We start from the raw sequence: 14,189 nt of genomic DNA on the forward strand, positions 1-14,189 counted from the left end.
GGAAGGGCGTGTGACGTTTATCAGCAGCTCACTTTTGCCTCAATACCGAAGACTACCAAAAGCCGCGGCCGCATGGGAAATGGCGTCCACTGAACCCTATAGATGCGACGTTGACTTTCACGTGAATCTACGTTATTCACGCCGACTCGTCGTCAAGTCACCTCATCACGTAGATTCGAAGAAATTGACCATAGATTCAACGTAGATGCTGCGAGATTTTCCTATTAACCGTTTGTCCGCAACGAAAACAGAAGAAGAAAGGAAGAAGTTGCTTTAAGAACATGCCGGTCCATGTATTGTTAAGGGCCGGCCGCAATGTTCTTGAAGCAACTTCTTTCTTTCTTCTTCTGTTTTCGACGCGGAGAAACGGTTAATGGAGGGAGCCAACTCAAAGAAATCTCAAGTACACAGTAAAAAAAACCTATTTAAGAAATACTAGAAATACACTGAAATACACGTTGAAAATACGAGACAAGTACAAGAAACTACAAGAAATACTATCAGGGCAGAAAGAATTGAACCCTTTCTGCTTGGAAGATATTCCATATATGGACGTCAGGAGGGGTTCAATTCTTTCTGCGGTGATAGTACATGCTAAGCGTAGAATCCCTGTCTAGGTGAAAAGACAGCTAGCATAGAGCTCGTTCTACAAGAAAATTTGTTAAAAGCGGTTTCTTTGTGCTAAAAGCCAGAACGACGAGGGAGTGTAAATGACTTTACTTGACGACTGTGGGTCTACATAAGGGTTCGCTCTGGACACACTCTAGTCTGTCAGAGGAGGCCCGGGCGCGGCCGGAAGAACGTGGGAGTGGGAGTGTGAATGACTTGACTTCACGACTGTGGGTCTACATCACGGTGCGCTCTTGACACACTCTAGTCTGTCAGAGGAGGCCCGGCCCGGGCCCGGCCAGAATGACGCTGAAGTGTGAATGACTTGACTTCACGACTGTGGGTCTACATCACGGTCCGCTCTTGACACACTCTAGTCTGGCGGAGGAGGCCCGGGCCCGGCCGGAACAAGATAGTGCTTTGAGTGACGGCCTGGCCTTTCAAAGCGTTGACAACGCATGTGTGCGGTGGGGCCCTGAAAGGGGGAAGGACACTCTGCTTGGAGCAAACCTACGCCGAAATATTTGGCTCACACGTGGCCAGTCTCGTCCCAGCCGAGGCCCACGACAAAGGAGACATCGCCTAAAGGCTAATACTGTAATTTGTATTGCGTAATCTAGATTCAAGAACAAATCGAGCGTACTGTCACTTGGTCAGAAAAACAAAGGTGACTTTCCAGGGGTGCTAAAGAAATTTCCAGTTTTTTCAGGCACTAAAGCTTTGAAGGTAAAACACAGCACCTTGGTTTTGCCCAGTTTCACCAGTACTTGCTGTGAGATTGCTGTGTTAACACATAAGCAGAACTGCATCTAACTGTGCTAAACACACTAAACGCCGTGGTCGCATTGATAAGCAACATTCTGGCCTTTCTTTTCGAATGCCGCATTTTAAACAGACCAAAATTTTTCATTTAAAAAAGAGCCACCAACAAGTAGCCACGTCGTTTAGAGTGGACGTGTGGGGCGTCTTGGCTGTTACACTCGAGGTAGCTGACCCTTGGACAGGCCCGGAAAGTACGATTCTTCGGTATACCACCTATCTAAGGCGGTTCTCACCGCCGTGGCCCCTACAGGCAACAGTCCCGCTCAGCAAGCGGCGTAAACAAGGATGGGGTAAATAAAAGAGTTTTCCGTCGTAAAACGGCTGTAAATCATGGCCGCCGACAACATGGCGGAAACAATGGAGGTCGCATCAGTCGACGTCCGACCCGGACGGGGATGGGTGGGGTTGGGAGGCAGGCGGCACTTTAAAATTGGCACTGGCTGTCAAACTGTTCTCTCTCTCTCTCTCTCTCTCTCTCTCTCTCTCTCTCTCTCTCTGACCTACAGCCACCCACGGCGTAGACAAATGCTGCACCGTAAGAAAGCAAAAGAGCAGGATGTGCAAAGTAACCCACTATTTCGTTTAGAAAAAAATCTTTTGGGGAGCAATGCTTGCAGAAGCAAGGCAGACCTCAGACATCTTACATGTGTTATAATATGATACCTCAATGAAGTCTTGAGGCCGAAGGACAAAACGGTGGGATACTCTCCTACGTCTCCCATTAGCCCCCCCCCCCCCTGAACGTCCCCAGGAGATCTTTCTTATGAAGCAAGAGAGGCACACGACGCCAAGGCGAGTTCGTAAATATGGCTCAAGTTTGTTCCAAGGTTATCCTTCGGTACGTGCGGCGCTGCGAGGGCCACAGGCAGGCGGACCGAGCGAGGACTGCACCACCGTAGCACCATTCATTCGCTGGTCGGGGAGGAAGGTGGGGTTGGGATGTGTCAAATGTTACTTTAAATCCCTCCTTGGATGCAGACACACTAGAAAAACAAAGGTGTTAATTATTCCTACCTTTGAAAAACACTAAGGGTTTAGTGGCTTTTTACAAAGCCATTAAAACTGCCAAAAGGCACTATTTTTTGGAACCCATAGGGCCCTTTAGTGTCTATACAGGGGCACTAAAATCAGACTTGGGTTAGTGCCCCACTGGCGTACACATGCAAGTGTTCAACACTATGTTGCACACTTTCAAGAGTCTGACTGGATATGTGAATACTATACGTGTTATACAATGTAACAACTATGTGCATACAAATGCATATAAAGTTTCTATTAGTAAGTTATAGTAAATCAATCAGCAAGCTGTCTGCTTCTAACCCTGAAGAGCCCTAGCTGGCTGACCAGGGGTGAATGGGTGCTTCCCATTCGCAAATACGAAAAAAAGGTATTCGAGGGCAGCGGTTCGGGTACGGGGACGCGGATTCATCTTGTGCACACTGAAGTATTATGAACTTATCCATGCATACACGCAATTTTGAATACACTGATAAACCAAGTGTTCAACTGCTCAACACTTGTTAGTGTCCAACCGCAATTTCAATACTTGCAAGTGTACAATTCAATAGTAGTACACTTGCAAGTGTTAAACTCAACATTTGTGCACTTGTAAGTGTTTAACTCTCCTTTTGTACACTTCTCTATACCGGGCGCTTACTGTAAGGGAAGTGTTCAACAGAGGAGTTGCACACTTACAAGTGCACAAATACCGAGTTCAACACTTGCAAGTGTACTACTACTGAATTGAACACTTGCAAGTATTGAACTTGCGATTGCACACTTACAAATGTTGAGCAGTTGAACACTTGGTTTATCAGTGTAGGTTACGCTCTAAAAGAAAAAGGACAATTTTATTCCAAAAACGGCAATCTTTTAGTACACGTCCAGTGCAATTTTTTGTTCGTAAATTTGTACGAATTGTGTAAAAGTAATTTACGACTGTACAAAGCTGAAACAAAATCGTTAGTGCGCGTAATATCGCCAGTCTTGTGGCATTCGTTTACAGCTTGCGCACAATCTGGCGGTCTAGCGAAAGGAGGGGAGAAGAGGACGGAGCGAGCGGGGCGGCGGAGGCCTGGTATTATTAGGGCGCGTCGCGCCTCACAGCATTCCTCACCCCCAGCCTCTAATAACTGGTTCGCTGGTCTAGAGCGCTTATGCGACTAGTCAATTACTAATTGATTGCCTTTCTGCTTAACAAGAGTTAAAGCTACTGAAAAGTCTATGCACTTGCATTTCTTAGAAAAAAATCATTGGGCATGATCCGACTGCATGAGATGACCCTGATGCACACGTGCCCTACCTCCACCGCACTGGCGCTGCCAGTGGCCCAGCCGCCGCGCCGTCGCCACCCCTCCTTCCCAGTGGGAAGGTGGAAAAGTTTGCGAATGACTTGAGTTGTTTGAACGACCTCAACTCAGTGGTGGCGTAAGGTGGCGGGAGGGCTAGGAGGCGCGCAGAGCGGCGCGCGGATCCCCCCTCTCTTTCTCTCTTCCTCCCATCTCTCTTCCCCCTCCCGCATGGCATAGTGGCCTTCAAACCCCTTCTACCCCGTGCCCCCGCACCTGTCTACCCCTACCGCCTCTCCAGCCCGCGCCAGCTAGCGCCAGCCCGCACCAGCCCCACCCCACTGCGCGCGGCCGCTCTCCAAAACCAACAACTCTTAGCACTTGAGCTCCGAGAGCGCTTCGCATTGAAGACCTCAACTGATGCCGCCCCACCCAGACAGTCTGCGCGCCCGCTTTGGCTGTTGAGGGGCGGAGACAGTCATCAGTTGAAATAATGATTTTCATCTGTTGGCTGATTCTTTTAGCTGATGAGCGATCGTATGACAAGCACACCAAGTGTTTATGGGTGCATGCGTTATTCACCCTATCGTAGTTTGTAATGTACATAAAAGGCGGAGCAGCTATACTACAAACGATTGTTCTCCATACGAACAGCCCCCGGTTCGTAGTGCGAAGAGCCTGATTTGTAATACTATCTGGTCTCTTCGTATTACCAAGAACTTGTTTGAATTACAATTGCTCGAAATCCTTTGTACACATCAGTTATTGTGCGTGAGAACGAAATTGGTATTTGCAGCAAAGTATCGCAGCGTATCACAGTATCGCGAGGTGAAGATGTGAAACCCTTGAAGACCCGGCCAACTTGTACAAGCGACACACCCATAAAAATAGTAAAATAGTGGTGCAAGCTGACACAAGATGAAATTCACCATTGAAACTAGGCAATTTTGTCATTGGAATAAGATTGTTCTCTTACTCGAAAGAAAATATCTGCTTGTTTCAAGAGTAACTTTCATCTTTTGGCAGCCTGCACTTAAAGCCAGGAAAAAATTACTTGAAACAAGAAACGATTTTTCTGAGTGCAGGAAGCTGCTTTAAAAAAGCATCGTCTAGAACTGCGTCCGCGTCATTCCCCGTTATGAAACTTACGAGTTCAACCCATTCCTGCTCCTACGGCGCCTGGTAGGTAGGCAACACACTGCCTGCAACGCATTCCTGTGTTGCGGGACAGCCTACCCTGCGCCTCGCAGGCGCCCAACTCCCGTAATTTGCCGAACGAATATGAGAAAAACGGGCGTACTATCTGGATGATCCCTAAACCGTTGGCATTGAATACGTTGGCCATACTAACCCCATACTACTTCACTGTGGCTTTGGCTCTAACTTCCTTTCTCGTTATTTGACTGTGATCGTTTTCGCTGTTCCTGTTGGAGAATGTGTCCTGCATCGCCTATCCTGCCACGCGGACTCTTCAATGAACTCACCGCCCCGCTCCCCTCTCCTCGGCACCCCCCCCCCCGGACCTCTTTGGCATTCCTCGGGAGTAAACCGCCACAGCTCCCCGACCAATGGGGGTTCAGCAGAGGAATGAGTTCCGGGCTGGAGAGGGGGAGATGAGGGGATCGGTGCGGGTCAGCGGGGGGGTCGGTCTCTCCAGGCCTTGGGCCGCGTCTCGCAGCGATCGGCTGCACGCGCACCGCACACGCACTCGGGGGGTGCATGGCAAATCAGCACCCTTGCTTTAGGTTGTAACCAAAATATAAAATTGGGTACGAACTGTTATCGGCAATCGTTTAGGATGCAGTCGACATTGAAAACCCCGCAAAGTTTAAACGGATTCGGGAATTTACACTTGTATGAGTCCCCGAGTCCCCTTGTTAGAGTGAAAGAGCTGGAAAATACACACTTACAATACAAAGACATTCTTTGGAATACAAAAAAAAATCGAACTCCTCAAATAGTTGCAAATAATTCAATGCGCGAGACCATTTTACAGTTACGCGCTCCCCACGACGGAGGCGGCAGCGCTCGTAGCAGGTGGGTGGGCACAGGGGCACCGAGCGACAAATAACGACGGCCAATCATCGCGAGCGAGTCAGCTGAGTCTGCGCCGGCCACGCGTCTGCACGCTCCCTGCCACGTGAGGCGTTCAGCGTTCGTATCGGCCAACAGCAGCTCTCTTCGAAATTGGCTTCTTTATGGGGCTCGTTCAGAAAACCGCATGGCCTTTACGTTGATAGGAGAACAGGGGCCAGAGAGGGGGGGGGTGTCGGCGGGGTCAAGTTACTCTTATCACGCGAAGGGGCGAGTTTGGGGTAAAAGTATTATACAGCGAGAAAAATGTAGATAAATCGGACCAAACTAGGAAGGAACTAAAACAGTTGCACCCTTACAATATTCCAAAGCACTACTTCAAAGAAGCTGTACTGTTTTGCATCTTTGGTTTTGAAGAAGTAAAAGTGCATTTGCCGGCATTTTTCTGAACTTATGGGAGAAGAGCAGAACCCATAACAGTCACGCAGTACAGTCGTAGTGCCTGAGGAGCTAGCCTGATATCCAGCACCCGTTCCGTACTTACCTATCATGATGGCGGCTCGATTGGTGGTCCTCTTGGCGCGATAGGTTAACGGCCGGGTGACAGAGAAGTAGCGGTCGAACGAAATGATGAGCAGGTTGAGCACCGACGCGTTGCTGTTGAGGTAGTCCAAGGTGAGCCAAGCATCGCACACGTGCGGACCCAGCGGCCAGTAGCCCATGAGCGCCGACACGGTGAACAGCGGCATGGAGATGAGACCGATGGCCAAGTCAGCCACCGCCAGGCTGCGGAAAGACGTGGGTCGTGGTCAGGGCCATTCTAAACCGTTAAACCGAAATGTACAGAACGCTACGTTTCTTAAACCCGCGTCACCCTTTTTCATGCCGCAGAACTTGATAGAGGCAACGAACAAGAGGGGCCAGCGAAAGGGATGTGGGGGAGGAGGGCCTTTGAGGAGAGCGTTTGCCAAACTAACAAGCCGACGCCGCAAGGACAACACGACGTGTTTCCCCAGCCTACCTGACCGGGGCGCTCCCGGCGTGGAGAGGCGCAACGCGGCGGGGCGAGGCGGGGCGGAGGCGGGGCGAGGCGGGGCGGACCACCAAATGAACCGCACAGCGCCACAGTCCCCACCTCGCCATGAACTCGCGGTGCGTTTTGGGGTTAGGTTTCGCTAATAATGGTCCGAGTCCCTTTAATTGAGCCTGGGTTTGCCGACGGTTTTGCTCCCATTTCATTTCTGATAATTGCGTCAGGGCCGAGGTCACGACCATCTGGCCGCCCCTGTTGGTTGGAGTCCGATGGACCGCTATGCAAGCTTGGGATCGGGGGCGTCAAGAGTGAACTGACGTCTTTAAAACTGTGTTTCTAAAAATAGCTAGGATACAGACAACCTAATGCTTACCTGAACAAGAAGTAATTGCTGATGGTCTGAAGTTGTTTGTCGATCTTGAACGAGATCATGACCATAGAGTTGCCGACGACGGTGACTATGGACAGGCTGCCCGCAAAGATGGCCAGGACGATGATCTCGGACACCGAGTAGCGCGACTTGCCGATGGGTGGCTCCGTGGACGTGATGTTGTTGAACACGTCCTCGGCGAACGGCGATGAGGAGGACAGCTGGGACGGCGGCGTCGTCCATGTCGGCGAGGCGGCCGAGGACGAGGAAGGGCCCGCCGAGGCCGTCAGGTTCTCAGCCGCGAGGGCGACGACGGTGGCCAGCCCCTCCATCGCCGCTCGCCTCGCGCGCTCCCCTCCCCTACCGCCGCATGGCCCGCGGGCACCGCGCCGGGGCCGGGCTCCGCAGGGCCGTCACATGCCGCCGCTGCAACAGAGAGAATGCCAAAGTCAGTCAAAGGAACGCGTCTTATGAACAGCAGCCGTGAGGGTCGGTCGGGTTTTGTGAGGAAAATTTAAACATATTGTGGTGAGAACTCACTCCCTCCAACTCTCTGCATCTTTCTGCATTTCTCTCCAAACGCCTTATGCGAGACCCACGACGATCCCCGCTGTGCCGTCCTCCAATCCCCGTCCGCAGCGTCGCCGGCGTCAAACAGGAGGTCCCAGATTAAAATTCAGACTCTGTTCGGAAGCTGGCGCACCCCACCCCGGCAGCAGCTTCGGCGCCCACGCCCGCCCTCCTTGGGAGAGCGCCCGACAGATGGCATCTTCCCACCGCCCATCCCTTGGACCACCTGAGCTCCTCCTGGGGGCCGGGGCAGCCAGGGCACAGCCAAGGACTGAGGAGGGGGCAAAGAAGTCATTCCAGCATCATGGTTCTCCACACTCGAACGGCCGGGGGAGCATGGAAATGCAATGCCGGACCAATAATAAATAATGTCTATATTTCCAGACTTATGAAAAGTAAATATTGTTAATAATTCGGTTGTGGTTAAAATTGTAGCCGTGCAACCGCATTCGCATAGCTTAGTACTTACACAGGAATGTTTCAGAATTACGAAGAAATTTCGCTTTGTGTTACAATGCTTCCGTTTTCTTTGTAATACCAAACAATGCCTTTGTAGACATTTTCCAGTGAAGCCCAAAACTATACTGCGGCCCTCTTTGCAGTACACGCTGGATCCTAGGAGAACCCCCCTACCCTTTCCACCAGCAGTTCAGCTGCCGATCTACCGCGGACGGTTCTCGATAGGTTCTCTGCCGGTGCCTAGTGTTGAGGTCGAGGGAAGAGGGGGTGGGGTGGGAAGGGGAGACCGGCATTCCAGTGATAAAACGATCAGGTTTCCGGCGGCCTGCTGGAGCCGCTGCCGGAGCCGCCACCGCCTCCTCCTGTGGAATGCTCTCCTCGCTCTTCTCTCTGTCCGCCTCCCTCTCCGTAGACATTATTTCCTGCTCTTCGCTCTTCAGAAGGGCATAACTCCGTAGCGGAGAGTTATATTAAAACACGTTCCATCGCCTAGCATTCCCGGGCGGCGCGGGCTTGACCAGCCACGAGTGCGCCCCCCGCCCCCTTTTCCGCTCCGGCTCAGGTCCGCTCGCCCTGGCAAAGCAGAGATATCTTCCATTTTCGAATTCCCCCTGACTACGGGCGCCACATAGCGCGAGTTTCAACTCAGTGTTTCGACAAGTTTTTGTCTCGAATCCATTGCTCAACTGGCGGCTGAGGTCCAGGAGGCCTTCCCACTTCTGCTGTCGTTCTGTGGCAAAAGGTAAACGGAAATTCGGACACTCTTAGACCTGTACTGATTCATTTTTTAGAAAAATACCTACGTGTTTATGCAGCAGGAATAACAGTGATTACTGGTGATTACAGTATTACTCATTGTGTATGTTCTCTCTCCTCGCTCCTGCAACTCCTTGCCTCCTCCCCGTTTCTCTCTCTCCCCGCTCCTGCAACTCCTTGCTTCCTCCCCGTTTCTCTCCCTCCTCCTCCTCGCTCCTGCAACCCCTTGCTTCCTCCCAGTTTCACTCTCTCCTCGCTCCTGCAACTCCTTGCTTCCTCCCTCCGTCTTTCATCTCCCAACAACAGCTCGCCCGCCCCACTTCCCCGGCCCGGGCAGAGCAAAGGCACGCGTCTGTCCGTCCCGTAGTCCCGGTCCATCGTGGCAGCCGAGCAATGTCAAGGCTGTCTGGGAACCCCGCCGGGCTAGGGACGCTCGGGACTGCTGGTGGGCTGGGGTCCCCCACCCCTCCCTCTTTTTCTATCCCACTAGCACACTACATTGGAGTGGCGGCCAAGCACAGGATGGCGCCCGCTTATTCCGTCGAAGTAATTATTTGTTGTAAACCAATCCCATCAGTTTTAGCTACGCGAAGGTGAGTGGGAACGAATTGAAAAACTATAAACACGAGGCATATCTCTAAGTAGGAGCCACCAAACAAGGCGCAGTGTCCAAATCGGTTTGGACTAGTGCACACTTACACATGTTAAAAAGTTGGACATTCCCAAAATTAGTGATTTGTTATTGGCGGTGCAGGGCGGCATTGTTTTTCTAAGGGACTTGTGAGAGACACTTGAAAAAACTACCCACACTGTCAAGTGTCAACCCCACGAATGTTTCCGACTTAAGGTAATTACACCAAAATCACCTCAGGAGTTTCAGCCGCATCAGCACATTTTGCTCCTGGTTTTGCAGCAGCAGCAGCAGCCCCATCCCTTCTCCTAACCACCCGTCCCCGTTCTCAACACCACATCACCTGGGTGGCCTCACCAGGTGAGACGCGAGGAGAGACGGATGTGCCCACACCTCCTGCTCTCCCTCACAAGACGAACATCGCGGGGAGGGGGCTATCGAGACGAGCCATCTCTCATCTGTCAGGAACTTGATACCTCCACACAGTGCGTCACGCCACGCCACCCCCGCAGCAGCGCGCCGCAGCAGCGCGACAGCCGCGACAGCCTGTGATATCATTCACAATGAGGGGGATCCATTTCCCCGCTCACCTCACGGGCCGCCGGGCCGCCCCGGCCGGGCCACGCCCAACAAGGCCAACAGCGCGCTTGATACCAGGGGCAGGGGCACTGAGGAACCACTTGCAGCTGTCAGCAGACCACTTTTATCGAACTCAACCTGTCAATAACGGCTTCAAGCAGGAAACGAAAATTCCCTAGTTTAAGGCGGCAAAGGACTGAATGCCTTGCTCTTTAATATGTGCCCTTCTTAGCTTTGTTAATGCTGTTAGGAAGTAAGCCGATTTCCGGAAATCCTTCTTTAGGGCCAGCAAGTTCATGACTCTAAAAAATTGTGCCTGCCAGGCCTACTGCTGCAACACGGAAAAGAAGGATTAGCTAGATTCGTGATGGGTAACAATATTAGCTGCGCCAGCTAACTTTCTAGTTCAAGTGACAAAGGTCATACCCGTAGTGGCTGGTTAGTGCTTAGGATGGCGAAAAGGTTAGCGGTCGACCTACCCTACCAGACACATGGCTGTCAACCGTCCGCCAGATAGGTACATAGCCATCATACACTTGTTCGTTGCTTGTGCGTTTCCGCGCGTAGTCATGTGTGGACCACATGGTCGACTGTTGGGTTCACAGTGCGACCGTCAGGCACTGGCTCTGTTCCTCCAACCCAGGCCGCGCGCCGCGTCCACCCATCCAAGGCGGAAAATTTTTGCGATAAATTGAGTTGGGCAAACACGCCATTTTCGGAATGGCTGGACCGTATTTTCTGTCGCCCGGCCGTACCCCACTACCACGCCCCTCGTTCCAGGAGGAGAGGATCAGACTTTTCTCCGCAGTGGTCGTTTCAATATGCGACCCGTCCGCTGGTAGAGTGGCGGCATAAGGGTGTGGACGGCCAGAGGGCGAAAGTACTCGAGGTAAGCCAAGCTGATCGACCTAAAATGTGTCAACTTTTTTAAAAAAAAGCAATCGCCCCCCAACCAGAGCCTCCAAAAGGGAAGGCTGCCGCGCGCTGAACAGCTCTTGCCTCCAGGCGAACCAGCCCTACGAGTACGAGCCCACAAAGTAGGTGCACCAGCCGCACGAGCACGCAAGGTTTTTCAAGTCTAAAATCGTCATATTTTACCTACGGCGTAGGCTGTATGTTTTACCATCTGTCTATTTACACCATTTACACCAATGCCTCGTTACCGTCTGTCAATGAGTGTGGTTTGTTTTTGGGTGTGAGCTCCTCGGGTTAAAGGGTAGAGATGAGAACGAAAAGAGGGGCAAGGGAGGGCGGAGGGCGCAACGACAGACGCCATCAAGCGACATTACCGCAGGAAGCCAGAGCGCAGCGGTAATGTCTAGTCGACGCCTTCGTTAGTCGCGCCAAAGTGCCTCCGCCCTGCCCCTGCCACTCCATGGAGCTTCCCCTTGAACGGCTAACAAGGGCTGCTGCTCCTCAGAGAGTTGTTCTTTCCCCTTCAAGCATCGCCCCCTCCCCCCCCCCTTCTCTCTCTCCCTCTCCCCGTGTACACGTCTCGAAGATGCTTCAGCGTGGTTACTGAACTTTATGAGGAAAGCAACGTACTATGAGGTAAGTGGAATTGATGAACTAGTTCTATTTTTGAAACACACAATAGCACCAAGAGTCTGGAGCGCGGTCAGGAGGCTCTCGCGTCCGTGCATGCTCCTGCAGTACCCCCCAAACGAGTCTAGGAGGCTTTCCGTTCCCAGTCGCCGCTTGACGTGTTATTTTTAATCCCGAGAAAGAGAGAAGTGGAAAAGGGCGTGGCAGATAAGCCCCAACTGACTGAATTACATCTGCGGAATACTTTCAAATCCCAACCCAACGACTTTACTTTCTCCTTCATCGACTCTTTACCACAGGCGCATGCCGAGGCTCGTGCTTTTGGTCTCCACTTCCGATGCATCTTCCTAGCGGACCTCCCCCAGCCCGGCGCCTAGCCTCTCCTCCAGCTGTTGGCGGAAGCTTTCAGGGCGGGAACCATTTAGAAGCCAGCCTCCCCCTTTTTCGTCCGACTCCCACTCTCGCAGCTACCGCCATCTTCTACGCTTCCCCCCGTTCGAACGTGAAAAACTCATCCGACGGCACGACCTTATTCGTATCATGAGGACACATACTATAGGACCCAAAGTAACAACAACTACACATCAATTTCATACTGTTACTTTGTAAACACCTTTCAGGGAAAATAACAAACAAATAACAGGGGAAATAATAATTAACTTATTGTCAGATAAAGGACGCTGGAAGTTTAGGTAAAAGAGTTTTAAACGATAAACGTCCAAAGTACATGTAAGACGGTGTTTAGGCTACAATGCATCTTTATATACTTTCACACAACGGCCGCGATGTTTCTCTTGTAACTGGGGTTTCCCGCTGCTCATTCAGCATCGTTCCGCGACCAACCTTTCCCACTCCGTTTCTTCCTAATTTTTTTCCGTCGAAGCTCCCCAAGAGACGGTCGCCCCTGACCCGCGGGGCAAATAAATTCCCTCTCTCTCTCCCTCTCCCGCTCGGGCTCTCTTTATGGCATCGGTCATCGTCCTTGGCACCCATGAAAATAAGAATCGCAGCACACGGCGTAGCGGTCTTCTGAAGTCTATTCAATTCAGTCGACTGGCATCGATAAACCAAGGAAACGCCATGACGTCATTTTGTTTTAAACTACAGACAGTGCTTTACAAGGGGCTGATATGACAGCTTCTCTCGCAGACTTCCTTTATCGAAGCACGAACAGTAACAAGCAGTCAGCGAACAAAGTTTTCTCCGCCAGCGTCAGCTCAGTGGTTGTTCTGTTCAGTCAGCGAATTTTGATTTATACGGTCTACGTTATGAAGGCAATTGCTGATGACGGAGCGGGAACCGACATGTATCGGGCATGAAGGAACTGGACGTCTTCTGGACAAGGATGGCAGTCAGGACCGAATCTCCTCTTGCGAGGACTGTGCGAGGACAGGGACTGAGAGAGGGAAACTAAACCGCCCTGCTGCGCAGCACCGTACTAAACTCGAATAGCATGTTTACCGGCGCACTTCGCACCATCTGCATATTCAGTAACTTGTCAAATTCCCGCCGCAGAGCTGCTGCGGTCCCGCCCACCCGACGATGGTGCTGCTCGAGTGTGCGCCTCGCATCCAGGAGGCTCTCTAGGTACGAGGGTAGGTTTTTTATTTTATTTACAATATGTAGCCTCAAATTTTGCTGACTTTTTCATTCATGGAGAAAACGAAAATATGTTGATTGGAGTTGTGAATGTCCACACTGATAAAGTAAGTGTTCAACTGCTCAACACTTCTAAGTGTGCAACTCGGTAGGTGTGCACTTGCAAGTGTGCAACTCCTCGGTTGAGCAATTCCTACACAGTAAGCGTCCAATCTAAGGAAGTGTTCAACCGAGAAGTTGTACACTCGCAAGTGCACACCTACCGAGTTGCACACTTAGAAGTGTTGAGCAGTTGAACACTTAATCACATCAATAATGTAACGGTCTACAAAGGAAACCCGTACCCCGACAAAATGAAATAAAGTTTTGCGGAGAGTCGAGTGCGAGGGGTGTGTGTGTGTGTGGAAGGGGGTGGGGGGTGGGGGTCATGGGGGACAGCAGAGTAATACAAACAGCACATCCACAGTAATCTGGGCTCCGTCTGGCCATCCAAACGGCGCAGAGAGAGAAGGGGGCCTTCAATGCAGAGTCGTGATATGGGCAAAGGGGGCAGGGGGGGGGGGGGCAGTTAAAAATAATCTAGCGCGCGGTTAGTTTTTATTGCTCACGGGTCGTAAAGTCATGAAGAGAAGCGTCAGGCTGGTCCAGGCGCTGGTCGGCCAGGAGTGGGCGACGACCGGGCGGCGCACGGGCGAACCGGACATACGCATCGGGGGGAAGCAATTACTATTCAGGACCAAGAGCGGGCCGAAATGTGGACGTCCACTCCACTCGTGTGCTGGCTGGGGTGGGGCTGGCGGGGCTAGTGTTGGTGGCGTGCTCTGATGGACTTCCGCACCGATCCAATTCCCCAGTACTAAGCAACCAGAGGTGATGGGTCCGGCCTCTACCCCC

General features: G+C 51.7%; 1 protein-coding gene across 6 annotated transcripts in view; it reads right to left on the reverse strand.

The window, feature by feature from the left end:
• LOC113212748 (muscarinic acetylcholine receptor DM1) overlaps positions 1–14,189 on the reverse strand; it is a 95,529-nt gene that overhangs the window by 37,284 nt on the left and 44,056 nt on the right. For all 6 annotated transcript variants that reach the window (XM_052273417.1, XM_052273413.1, XM_052273415.1 and 3 more), the window contains exons 2-3: positions 7,160–7,582; positions 6,298–6,539 (exon numbers count right to left, since the gene is read on the reverse strand). In XM_052273417.1, the coding sequence (XP_052129377.1) occupies positions 6,298–6,539; positions 7,160–7,488 (571 nt within the window). In that variant the 5' untranslated portion in view covers positions 7,489–7,582. The remainder of the gene's footprint in view (positions 1–6,297; positions 6,540–7,159; positions 7,583–14,189) is intronic.

Source organism: Frankliniella occidentalis, unplaced genomic scaffold (genome assembly GCF_000697945.3).
Source record: "Frankliniella occidentalis isolate FOCC.00 unplaced genomic scaffold, Focc_3.1 Scaffold270, whole genome shotgun sequence".
NCBI lineage: Eukaryota > Metazoa > Arthropoda > Insecta > Thysanoptera > Thripidae > Frankliniella > Frankliniella occidentalis.